Source organism: Scyliorhinus torazame, chromosome 6 (genome assembly GCF_047496885.1).
Source record: "Scyliorhinus torazame isolate Kashiwa2021f chromosome 6, sScyTor2.1, whole genome shotgun sequence".
Classification (NCBI taxonomy): domain Eukaryota; kingdom Metazoa; phylum Chordata; class Chondrichthyes; order Carcharhiniformes; family Scyliorhinidae; genus Scyliorhinus; species Scyliorhinus torazame.
In genome coordinates this window covers 213,887,728-213,901,511 of record NC_092712.1, presented here as the reverse complement: position 1 = coordinate 213,901,511, position 13,784 = coordinate 213,887,728, and the positions used below count along the sequence as shown (strand labels likewise).

Here is a 13,784-nt window from a genome sequence, read left to right as displayed (position 1 = left end):
GATGGGCCCTTCCCTCCCCCCCCCCCTTCCCCCCTGGGTTGCTGCTGCTACCTTTCCCATTTCCCATATCGTTCTGCGAGATAGCCGAGGAACGGTTGCCACCGCCTGGTGAACCCTTGAGCCGAACCTCTTAGTGCGTATTTTATCCGCTCCAATTTTATAAACCCCGCCATGTCGTTTATCCAGGCGTCCACGCCTGGGGGGTTAGCTTCTTTCCACATAAGTAATATCCTTCGCCGGGATACTAGGGACGCAAAGACTAAAACATCAGCCTCTCTCGCCTCCTGCACTCCCGGCTCGTCCGCAGCCCCAAATATCGCCAACCCCCAGCCTGGCTCGACCCGGACCCCCACCACCCTTGAACGCACATTCGCCACCCCCACCCAGAACCCATGCAGTACCGGGCATGACCAAAACATGTGGGTGTGGTTCGCTGGGCTTCCCGCGCATCTCCCGCACCTATCCTCCACTCCAAAAAATCTACTTAACCTTGCTCCAATCATGTGCGCCCTATGTAGAACCTTGAATTGTATTAGGCTGAGCCTGGCGCATGAGGACGAAGAGTTTATCCTACTTAAGGCATTGGCCCACAGCCCCTCCTCAATCTCTTCCCCTAGCTCCTCTTCCCATTTTCCCTTCAGCTCCTCCACCATCGTCTCCTCCTCGTCTCTCATTTCTCTATATATATCTGACACCCTACCATCCCCCACCCATGCCCCCAAAATCACTCTGTTCTGAATCTCTTGCGCCGGGAGCCGCGGAAATTCCCTCACCTGTTGCCTCGCAAAAGCCCTCAGTTGCATATATCGAAATGCATTCCCCGGTGGCAACCCATATTTTTCTGTCAGTGCTCCCAGACTCGCAAACGTCCCGCCTAGGAACAAATCCTTCAATTTCACAATCCCTGCTCTCTGCCAAGCTTTAAATGTGAATAAATCCTGTCCCTCAGTATCTTCTCCAACAGCTTTCCCACCACTGACATTAGGCTCATCGGCTTATAATGAACTGGATTATCCCTCCTTCCCTTCTTAAACAAAGGGACAACATTGACTATTCTCCAGTACTCTGGAACTTCGCTTGTGGTCAAAGATGATGCAAAGATATCTGTTCAGGCCCCTGTTATTTCCTCTCTTGCCTGCTACAGTAACCTGGGTTATATCCCATCCGGCACAGGGCACATGTCCACCTTAATGCATTTTAAGATATCCAACACTTCCTCCTTCATTATGTTGACACGTCCTAGAGTATTCACACACCCATTCCTAACCTCAACATCCGTCTCGTCTCTCTCCTTGGTGAATACTGAAGCAAAGTATTTATTAAGGATCTCACCCACTTCCTCTGACACCACGCATAACTTCCCTCCTTTGACCTTGACTCTTTCTCGAGCTACCCGCTTGCTCCTTATATATGTATAAAGGCCTTGGGATTTTCCTTGACCGTGCTTGCCAATGACATTTCATGGCCCCGTTTAACCCTCCTAACTCTCTGTTTGAGTTTGTTCTTACTTTCCCTATATTCTTCAAAAGCTTTGTCTGTTTTTAATTGCCCAGAGCTTATGTATGTTTCTTTTTTCTTTTAGAATAGTCTCACAATTTCCACTGTCATCCATGGTTCCCTAAATCCTGCCATTTCTGTCCTTCATTTCCGTAGGGATATGCCTGTTATGCGCTTTAATCAACTGGGCCGGGATTCTCCCCTACCCGGCGGAGCGGGGGAATCCGGCGTAATGGAGTGGCGGGAACCACTCCGGCGTCGCGCCGCTCCAAACGTGCGGAGAATTCCGCACCTTTAGGGGCCAAGCTCTCACCTTGAGGGGTTAGGCCCGCGCCGGAGTGATTTCCGCCCCGCCGCCTGGCGGGAAAGGCCTTTGGCGCCATGCCAGCTGGCGCCGAAATGACTTCGCCGGGCGACGCATTCGCGGGAGCGTCAGCGGAAGCTCACGGCATCCCCGCGCATGCGCAGGGGAGGGGGTCTCTTCCGCCTCCGCCACAGTGGAGACCATGGCGAAGGCGGAAGAAAAAGTGTGCCCCCACGGCACAGGCCTGCCCGCGGATCGGTGGGCCCCGATCGCGGGCCAGGCCACCGTGGGGGCACTCCCCGGGGCCAGATCGCCCAGCGCCCCCCCCCAGGACCCCAGAGCCCGCCCGCACCGTCTGCCCCCGCCGGTAAGGTAGGTGGTTCAATCCATGCCGGCTGGCGAGGGTTGACAGTGGCGGGACTTCGGCCCATCGCGGGCCGGAGACTCGCCGGGGGGAGCCCGCCGACCGGCACGGCACGATTCCCGCCCCCACCGATTCTCTGGTGGAGGTGAATTCGGGACACGGCGGGGGCGAGATTCACTCCTGCCCCCGGCGATTCTCCGACCCGGCGGGGGGGTTGGAGAATTGCGCCCCTGGTCTTTAAAAGACTCCCACATATCAAATGTGGATTTACCCTCAAACAGCCGCTCCCAATCCACATTCTCCAGCTCTTGGTGAATTCTGTTGTAGTTAGCTTTCCTCCAGTTTAGCACCCTTACACTTGTCCTTACCCATGAATATTCAAAAACTTTTGGAATTATGATCACTATTCCCAAAATGTTCCGCTACTGAAACTTTGATCACCTGGCCAGACTCATTCCCCAATACTAGGTCCAGTAAGGCCCCCTCCCTGGTTGGATTATCAACATGTTTTAAAAAACCCTCTTGGACACACCTAACAAATTGCTTTCCATCCAAACCTCTGGCACTAAGGGAGTCCCAGTCAGCATGGGGGAAATTAAAATCACCCACCACAACAACCCTGCTATTTTCACAACTTTCCAGAATCTGACTACATATCTGTTCCACTGTATCCCGCTGGCTGTTGGGAGGCCTATAGTACAACCCCAACATTGTGATTGCACCCTTCCCATTCATGAGCTCGACTCATAATGTCTCACTGTAAGATCCCTCAAAGATATCCTCCCTCATCACAGCTGTGATATGTTTCCTAACCAGTAATGCAACTCCCCCCACCCTTTCTGCTACCCCCTCTGTCTCATCTAAAACATCGATATCCCGGAACGTTAAGCTGCCAGTCTTGTCCCTCCTTTAACCGTGTCTCCGTAATAGCAACAATATCATAATTCCCCACCTTAATCCAAGTTCTAAGTTATCCGTCTTACTGTTATACTTTTTGCATTGAAGCAAACACACTCCAGACCTCCAGACCCACTGAGATCAGTGACTTCCCTCTGCCTGCTCTCTCTCTTAGCCATATTTGTCTTTGTCTCAAGCTCTTCCCTAGTCTCTACACTTGCTGGCCTGATGTTCTGATTCCCACCCCCTTGCCATAGTAGTTTAAACCCTCCCGAATCACATTAGCAAATCTCCTGGCTAGGATATTGGTGCCCCTCCAGTTTAGGTGCAAGCCGTCTTGCTTGTATAGGTCCCACCTTCCCTGGAAGACATCCCAATGATCCACATACCTGAAGCTTCCCCCCACCTCTCCCCTACACCAGCTCTTTAGCCACATGTTCAACTGTAGTATCTTTATGTTCCTAACCCCACTAGCTTGTGGCACGGGAAGTAATCCTAAAATGACTACCCTAGAGGTCCTGCTTTTAAGCTTACTACCTGACTCCCTGTAATGTCTGCGTGACCTTGCTGCTCTTCCTGCCTATGTCATTTGTACCAATGTGGACAATGACATCTGCTTGTTTGCCCTCCCGTTTCTGCATACTAACCTTTTTGTGATTCATACACCAGGTCACCCAGATTCCTCTGCCCCTCAACTTTGCAAACTCTCACCATTTTGATGATATGCTTTTTTAATCTTCCTGCCAAAATGGTCAGTTTCACATTTTTCCACATTGTGCTCTATTTGCCAGATCTTTTCCCACTCACTTCACCTATCTATATCTTTTTGTAGCCTTATGTCCTTTTCACAACCTACTTTCCCACCTCTCTTTGTCAACAGCAAATTTGGCAACCATCCCATCACCCAATCCCGTAATATAAATTGTGAACAGTTGAGGTCCCAGCACTTAGCCTTGTGGCACACGATTCTTTACAACTTGCCAACCAGAAAAAGAGCCATTTATGCCTATTCTCTGCTTCCTGTTGGCCAGCTAATCTTCTATCCATGCCAATAAGTTGCCCCCTATAACAGGAGCTTTTATTTTCTGCAATAAACTTTGATGTGGCACCTTATCAAATGCCTATGGAATCTATGTACAGTACATCTGCTGGTTTCCCTTCATCCACAGCACAGGTTACTTCCTCAAAGAACTCCAATAAGTTGCTTAAACATGGTTTCCCTTTCACAAAACCATGTTGACTCCACCTGATTACCTTGAGCTTATCACAGTGCCCTGCAATAACTTATCTAAGAATAGCTTCTAACATTTCCCCTATGACATGTTGTTTTAGTTTTGACCTTGGGTGAGGAACAAGTTGATAAGCAGCAGGAAGAGAAGACTATGAGCAGTGGGTGCAGCCTTAATAGCAGAAGCAGCAATAATCTGCTCCTCACAGACCTGCCACGCCACAAGACAGAGGGCATAAGCATAAAATGCAGCTCACAGGAGGTGATAGCTGGAATCAAAGGGCTACGGACAGAGCTTGGCCTTTCTGGCCATATCAGAGTGCAGTATCTGAGGAAGTTCAGGATCTCGGGTCAGGTGGTGGCAGACATTTGCAACCTGCTGCAAGGAATCATGCTGTCAAGTGTCAAAGGTTGGTGGAATTGCGGATAGCGATGAGGACTGTCTGAGGATACAGCAGGATTTAGATTGTCTGGAGACTTGGGCGGAGAGATGGCAGATGGAGTTTAATCCGGACAAATGTGAGGTAATGCATTTTGGAAGGGCTAATGCAGGTAGGGAATATACAGTGAATGGTAGAACCCTCAAGAGTATTGAAAGTCAAAGAGATCTAGGAGTACAGGTCCACAGGTCATTGAAAGGGGCAACACAGGTGGAGAAGGTAGTCAAGAAGGCATACGGCATGCTTGCCTTCATTGGCCGGGGCATTGAGTATAAGAATTGGCAAGTCATGTTGCAGCTATATAGAACCTTAGTTAGGCCACACTTGGAGTATAGTGTTCAATTCTGGTCGCCACACTACCAGAAGGATGTGGAGGCTTTAGAGAGGGTGCAGAAGAGATTTACCAGAATGTTGCCTGGTATGGAGGGCATAAGCTATGAGGAGCGATTGAATACACTCGGTTTGTTCTCACTGGAACGAAGGAGGTTGAGGGGAGACCTGATAGAGGTATACAAAATTATGAGGGGCATAGACAGAGTGGATAGTCAGAGGCTTTTCCCCAGGGTAGAGGGGTCAATTACTAGGGGGCATAGGTTTAAGGTGAGAGGGGCAAAGTTTAGAGTAGATGTACGAGGCAAGTTTTTTTACGCAGAGGGTAGTGGGTGCCTGGAACTCACTACCGGAGGAGGTAGTGGAAGCAGGGACGATAGGGACATTTAAGGGGCATCTTGACAAATATATGAATAGGATGGGAATAGAAGTATACGGACCCAGGAAATGTAGAAGATTGTAGTTTAGTCGGGCAATATGGTCGGCACGGGCTTGGAGGGCCGAAGGGCCTGTTCCTGTGCTGTACATTTCTTTGTTCTTTGTGGATCAGGTGCCCAAATTCTTCCGATGCCTTCGACTTCTTTGTCCTTGGCTCCTTCAAGGCTCTGCTGGAGACATTTGCAGGATCTCGCAGTTGATGGCCTATAGGACAGGTGACTGATGTCATGTTTGTCAGGCTAAACAATTATGCACACTTTGCCATTCATAATGCCAGCCAGAATAAGCAGATTTTTGCTTGCATGGCTTTGATCGCATGTTCGACTGCATGCATTTGCAACTAAAGTATTATCAAATCACCCAGGATTGTTACCTGCAGCAATGTGCAGTTGGTGTGCAACCACTGAAAGATGTTTATGCAGGTGTGTGCATAAAATTCCCAGACAACTGTTATGCTGCTTTCATCTTACGGCAAATCACCATCCATGATCACTTTGCACCTTGAAGTAGACTTTCCAGCCGGTTGCTTGGAGACTGGGTTTTTCCACTTGAATATTAGTGAGGAATTCAGCCATTGATGCCCAGGAGTAATACATTGAAATCCATACAATAACCAAATGTGACACAGAACCAGGCGCCTCAAACGATCTGCAGGACCCTTCAATACCTAGCAGCCAAGAACCCCATGGTCCTCTGGCACCCCGAATATCGCTGCCTCTAGAATCGGGGCCACCTCCACCCCCAACACCTAGGACATTACGTCCCCTGCCAGAACCCCCTCAGCCCAAACATTGCCAAAATACGTAGACGTGATTCGCGGGCCATCCCTGCGCACCGGCCACTTCCATCTCTACCCCCTCAAAAAACCTATTTATCCGCGCTACCATCATATGTGCCCTATGGACTACTTTAAACTGAATAAGACTTGACCTTTCACACAATGAGGGTGCAGTCGCCCTCTGCAGGACCATAGCCCTCATCCCGGCCTCCACCTCTCCTCCCAGCTCTTCCTCCCACTTGTGCTTTATGTCCCCCACCAGGGCCCCTCCCAGTCCATCAACTCCTTGTGGACCTCGGACACCTCCCATATCTCATCCTTCGACAGTACTTTATCCTGCAACCCCAGAGACGGCAGCCCAGGAAAGGATGGCGCCCTTATCTTTACAAAATCCCAGACCTGCAAGTACATGAAATCGTTCTCCCTGGGAAACTCGTGCAGGTCGTCCAGTCGCTCAATCCCCAACACCGCCAACCCTAAAACCTTGCATCCAAATACCCCGGCGCAAACCTATGGTTGTCGCAGATTGGTGGCACACCAAGGCACCCTCCAGTCAGAAATGCTGCCTCCACTGCCCCCACACTCTTAAGGCCGACACCAGCACAAGGCTCACGGAGAGCCTGACCGACGAGAACGGCAGATGCGCTGACAACAAAGCCCTTAAAAACTCGTTCCCCAGCACAATGCCGCCTATGTTCTATTCCGATCCCACGCCGACCCCTCCCACGCCCCATTTCCTAACTGTGACGATGTTCGCCACCCAGTAGTTCATTATGTTCAGCAATGCCCTCCTGACCCTTGGGGTCTTCCCCGCCCACATAAACCCAGAGATCAGTGCATTCACTTTTTCGAAGAATGACTTCAGGATGAACACGGGAGGTTCTGAAACATGAACAGACACCTTGGCAACACCGTCATTTTTATTGTCTGTACCCACGTCGCCAGCGACAGCACATCCCACTTCTTTAAGTCCCTTTCATCTGCCCCACCAACCTGGTCAAGTTCAGCTTGTGCAGCTGCGCCCAGCCCTGTGTCACCTGGATGTCCAGGTATCTGAACATCGCCCCCACTACCTTGACTGCCAGCCCCCCTAATCTTCTCTCCTGCCCTCTAGTCCCAATCGGGAACACCTCGCTCTTTCCCATTTAACTTGTACCCGGAAGACCGGCCAAATTCCTCCAAAATCCCCAGTACTACCCAATGTGTGCGAAATGTATAGCAGTAGGTCGTCTGAATACAGCGAGACCCTATGCTTGGCACCCTTCCCCCACCCTCGCACAATCCCTCTCTAGTCCACGATCGCCGAATACTTCGGGTCAACCACCCCTGCCAACAACAGCTTGTCCACCATGAAAACATCATTTTGCTGCCCCACCCATCCTTTCTCAACCTTGCCTGTTCCCCTGGTCCCCATATAGCATCTCCTGCAGGAAGGTCACGCCCGCCTTCAGACTCCTCAGGTGCACGAACACATGTTACCGTTTGACTGGCCCATTCAGCCCCTCACGTTCTACGTGACCAGCCTGGTCAAGGGGCTCCCCACCCACTTCTCCTCTGGCGTGGCATATCACATTTTGGGCCAGCCCCCGGCCCGTGTCATGCAACACTCCAGGCCCACCCCGGATATCCGTCACTGATCATTTTCCAACTGCGCCACATCAACCATACCCTAGTCAGGAACCCTCCCCCACCCTTAAGCAAAACATCAGCATCGCAGTTACATCCTGACAACCCCCCACTTCACCCTGGTTAACTAGCTCGCCTAGCTAGCATAGTCGCCCCGCCCAAGGCCTCCCACTTTCCTGCCACCCCCTATTCCCCCCATTCATACCCTCCTAAAGAGCAACAAAAGGTACACTCACCCTCAATGTTCCCCCATGAAAAGCCTGCCCACCAGAAACCCCACCATTATGAACTCTTCAAGAAAAATAAACTTTTGAAAAAACAAGCACACGCACAAACTCCTCAAGTTCAGTGTCCTCACTCCTCCCAGTCCATTGTCCCTCATGAATTCCATCGCCTCTTCTGGCATGTCAAAATAGTACTCGCGCCTCTGGAAAGTCACCCTGACGCGGGCCGGATACAGCACTCCGAACTTCACCCCCTTTTTAAAAAGGGCCGCCTTGACCCGGTTAAACCCGGCCCTCCTCTTCGCCAGTTCTGCGCCTCGGTCCTGGTACACCCGCAGCTCATTCCCTTCCTAGTGCACTTCCTCATCTGCCTCACTCATCAGACGATCTTCTCCTTATCCAGAAAGCAGTGCAACTGAACCACCATTGCCCTTGGTGGCTCGCCCACCTGCGGCCTCCTCATCAGCACCATGTGCGCTCGGTCGACCTCTAGGGACCGGTCAAAGGCCCCCTCACCCATCAGCTTCTCCAGCATTTTGGCCACGTACGTGCCAGCACCTTCGATGCCTTCGGGCATCCCCACCATCTTCTGGTTTTGTCTTCTGGTGCGTTTCTCCAGATCCTCCACCTTCTCCTTCAGGCTCTTTTGTGTCTCCTGCATCACCTCCACCTCGGCGAACAATGAGGCCAAATGCTCCACATGCTCTTCCACCGCCTCCTCCAGTTTCTGGATCGCCCAGCCCTGGGACTCCAGCCTCTGCTCCACTCCCTCAATCTTCAACTTAATAGATTCCACCATCTTGGCCAGGTCTTCCAGGGCCTCCTTCCCCTGCTGACAGAACTTTGCATTTAGGAATTCTATTAGCTGCTCTGTTGGCACCTCCCTTGCCCTCCACCATCTTTTCCTGTAGCGCACCATGATGACTCTCCCCTTCCAAGAGCTCTTTTCTTCATGCCCCACTTCTACTTCGTGGATCCATTCACCAGCAACACCAGAGGCGTAGAACCTTCCACAGGCACCCATGCACCTCTTGCCTTCAAATACTTCACCCTTTGGGTGGGGAAAAGACCACAAAATACCATCTTGAGCGGGAGCCACCAAATGTGTGACCGCTCACTCCATGGCCGCCACCCAAAGCCCCATTAAATCTTGTCTTAACATTCATCGCAAGTAGGAAGGACACAGGACAGGCAGCAACCAAGAATGGGCAAAATGGGAAAGAGGTATGAATGGATTTTTCATGTGGCCAAAAAATCAAACCAAAACTTATCAGTTTAACATTATGTACCATTGTGAAGTGTAGCAATTGGCTTGAAAAGGCAGAATTAAAGGTTTGCTGTGATACAAATGGCAGGATGTAGTTGAATGTGCCACTGTACTCTCCTTTTCTGCCAAGCTTGGGATAGTAAACCACTTTCAGCATTAAATCCAGGAGTACAGCACTTCACTCCTGCTGCTTATCTCCAAAACATCTCCAGCCACATCTTTTTGTTTTCACTGACAGGCATCTTCGTTCCGTCAGTAGGGAGCAGAATCTCCCTGTGGGCCTTTGCAGCCTGCAGCATCACTAAAGCGAGGCACAGACCTGGGACTTGGTTCTAACAGATGCTTCTTTTGAGCTACCACTTCCAGAATACATCAACAATCATCTTTGCAGTCTCCCTTTAAATATCAGAATTGAAATCCATTCATGAGGATGATCCTTACACCTACTCAACCTAATTGACTGGGAAATCTGAAAGTCTGATACAAATGCAAATGGCTGTGTTTAAAAACCACTAACAAATGTTTTGAACTTACTTCCGGGTTCCCCCCATGCTACCAAACATTTGCCCACTAAAACAGATCCAAAACATTTCCTTTAACTGCATTTTGTTCTTAGACTTGTTGACAAGCTGCATCATATCCATGTTGCGATGTCCTCATGTCAATGAGGTCCCAATCTCAAGTAGAGATTCAAGCTAATGCAAAATATTTCCCTGAGGCTGAGATAGAACAATCAGTGGGTTAGACAATTTATTGTTGTTACAGAGCAGAATTGGCAGGCATTTGGGATGAAATTGTTTATCTGCACTTATGGCTGTAGAATTTGATTGGTGACGGTGGATGAATTGGTGGAACAAAGAGAAAACAAAATTGGAAGTATTTTATCTATTTATTTTATCTCATTATTTTAGTGAATTGTGAACAATTTCAGTCAATTAAACAAATATCAATTAAAACCAGTTAACTAGCTCTAATATTTTTCCAGTTGTGATTCGTCATTGGGGTCAGCTATTCAATTAAAAAAATATTGTCATTATGTCTACTCATCTCCATTCCTTCATAAGATCTGACTGGAGCTTGCTGAAATCTGAGTGCTGCACGCCATTCTCTCTCTTCCCACTTTGTGCGTAGTGTTTCATTTTAAAATATCCCCAGTTAAAATATGATGTAGTTGCCAAGCTTAGCTGATTTTATCTTCATTATTTGAATAAAATTGTTCTTTATACATAACCAACTGCTAGGGTGTGTGGAAGATTATTTGTCAGTATTTATTTATGTGGTATTTACTTGCTTCCTCCTACTGTTTGGGGAAAAATAGCTAGGCTTTGCTTAGCATATACGTTCATAGTGTTGGGGATTGCCATGGTCAGTTACTTACAGGAATTCACCTTGTAATAAGTGAACATACTGTGCAACTAGTTCATCTGAAAATATTAATGTCCTTTGTTGATGATTATTTTCACCATCAAACTAAAAGCTTGAATCGAGCTTTTTTCTTTCCGATGTTACTGGCCTGTTCTGCATTTTTAATGTTTTTAGTATTTAGAAACATAAGCGTAGAAAATAGGAGCAGGAGGAGGACATTCGGCCTTTCGAGCCCGCTGCACCGTTCATTATGATCATGGTCGATCATCCAACTCAGTAGCCTAATCCCGCTTTCCCCCTATATCCTTTGATCCTCGTTGCACTAGGCGCTATATCTACTAGCTTCTTGAAAACATACAATATTTTGGCCTCAACTACTTCCTGTAATAACAAATTCCATAGGTCGATCACTCTCTGGGTAAAGAAATTTCTCCTTATCTCTGTCCTAAATGGTCTACCCCGTATCCTCAGACTGTGACCCCTTGTTCTGGACACACCCATCATCGGGAACATCCTTTTTGCATCTACCCTGGTTAGTCCTGTTAGAATTTTATAGGTTTCTATGAGATTCCCCTCATTCTTCTGAACTCTAGCCAAGAATTTATTTTGAATTTCCTCAATTCCAATTTTTTCATATACAAATGTCACACTTTGCCTCCTTAGCTTGAAAGGTGCATCCAAGCACCTTATATAAAGCATGCAGTCATTACTATTTGTTTGGATGAAAGGACTATGAGCTACTGATTTGAAAATGTCCACTCATGTACTCAAACAGAAAAAAACAGAAAAAAACTGGAGTAATAAACAAGTTTTCACTCCATTATACCATCTCAGTGATGCATACCCATTGTGTTTCAGGACAGTGCTTTTTAATAAATTTTCCCCCCTATCCCTGTAACCTCCTGCAACCTCAGACTCCTCAATTATCTGTATTCCTCTAATTCTGGCCTCTTGTGCATTCCCAATTATAATTGTCCCACCATTAGTGGTCGTGCCTTTAGTTGCCTCGGCTCCAAGCTCTGAAATTCTGTCCTTGCAACACTCTGTCTCTCTACCTCAGTTTCCTCCTTTAAGCTAATCCTCAAAACCTAACTCTTTGACCAAGTTTTTGGTGATGTTTTGTACTTTGTTTTAAAGTGCGCCTGTGACGTTTCAGTATAAAGGCACTTTATAAATAAACGTTGTTGTTGTTTAGTACTATTATTTCCTGCTGTAGCAGTTTTTCATAAGAGGGTATTGAACTGGATTCGCTTGTGTAAGTGATCCCAGGTTAGCATGAATTTGGAAATGTAATAATCTGAATTGACTGATAACCACGGAGTGAAAGGGAGGGGGAGGAGGTTACCACTTGTAGTCTAGGAAGGTTCAAAATGAATATACCATATAATATCTCTTCGACCTTGGCACTGTAAAGATTAAAATCTGCGTAATTACGGAATAAAAACATGTAGATCAGCAATGTGGGATTCTGGTATTTAACTCTAATGATGTGTTGGATACTCTGTATCATTGATATATTTAACGTGCTAACATTACTTTGTTCTGTTTTTGGACAGTGTATCAGTTACAGCAGGAAGCCCCACGACCGAAGAGAATTATTTGCCCTCGAGAGGTCAGTTGGAAACTAGACTGGCCTAAAGTGACAACACAGTTTTGAGCTTTGTTTAGCACAATGTTTTGATTATTACCATTTGATGGCATATTGTGTGTCCCCAGCATGTTGAAATGACAAGCCATTTTGGCAATTTGCCAAGCTCCTAATCGAAGGAATCTACAGAATCAACGCTGCAGTGAATTAGTTATTGTAAACCAATAAGTATCTGTGATTTAAACATTTCACTGTTCATCCGTGAGGTATATAATAGTGTGAAAGATTTTCAGAATTAATTTCCCCAAGAGCAATTTTACACCAGTGTGATTCTCATTAGCCTGACTGTCATGTGGTTATTTTGATATTGGTAAAGACAGATACATACATTTGGAATAATTTTCATCCTAAATGAAATGAGTCAGCATTTCATTAGATATTTGTAGACTCGTGCTAATAATTTAAATCACTCTTCTATTTTCTATTCTTCAGTTATTTGGGTTGTTAGCTATGCATCAGTTCAAATGCTGTGATAATTGTACTGATTTGCATCCGCATCTCTTCAGTAGTATGATTATGTTTCTGCTGTGTGCAGGAGTATTTCATTAACATTGAGTGGTTTAGTGTGAAAAGTGTAAATTGCAAAAGAACAGATTAAAATAGTAAAAGATTTTCAGAGAGAATCCTCTCTGTTTTACGACTTTTAACAAGGTCCTGTCCATCTGTCTATCTTTGCCATCTAGACATTCAATTGAACCAAGTTTGACTGCATAGCTTCAGATTTACAAGCCCTTGTGGTGACAGGGCTTGAGAACGTAGATACCTAGGTTTGTGCAGCCAATTGCAGTGTAGTGTTTTTTTTTTGCCAAAGACAAGAGTGTTGTGGGAATTATCAAAATTTTATAAATAGACCCCACATCTGATTTTGTGTTTTCTCAGTGGCCTTCTTGCCCCTTGATTCATACCATACCTCAAAAATTAACTTTTGGTTATTGCACTTTGAAATAAATATTATGAATGAGTTGTTGCTACAGGCTTCCAAAAGATGACTTTCACTTGAAAAAATGTTCTAAGGTTCAGTCTTTCGTGCTTGATCGCTTTTGTTGGATTCTGCTAATTGTGTTGTTTTGTTGCGGATTGACTTTAGCTTGCCAATAGTTCATTTGCTTGCAGCAAAGTGCTGAGTATCGAAGTTATTTTTTTGAGGTTCCAATAGAAACTCCAGCAGGGTGCTCCGGTTTTCTCCCACAAGTCCAGAAAGACGTGCTATTAGGTAATTTGGGCATTCCAAATTCTCCCTTCGTGTACCCGAACAGGTGCCGGAGTGCGGCGACTGGGGCCTTTTCACAGTAACTTTGTTGCAGCGTTAATGTGAGCCTACTTTTGACACGAAAGATTATTATAACAACTCGGTGACCTGCATTTCTGTTTTGTTTGC

The 13,784-nt window shown here is 46.9% G+C and overlaps 1 protein-coding gene across 1 annotated transcript in view; it reads left to right on the top strand.

Moving 5' to 3' along the window:
* The window catches only part of chn2 (chimerin 2), a 401,316-nt gene that overhangs the window by 215,533 nt on the left and 171,999 nt on the right, over positions 1-13,784 (top strand). Inside the window, 1 exon segment of the mRNA XM_072509387.1 lies at positions 12,315-12,370. Coding sequence (XP_072365488.1) covers positions 12,315-12,370 — 56 coding nt within the window.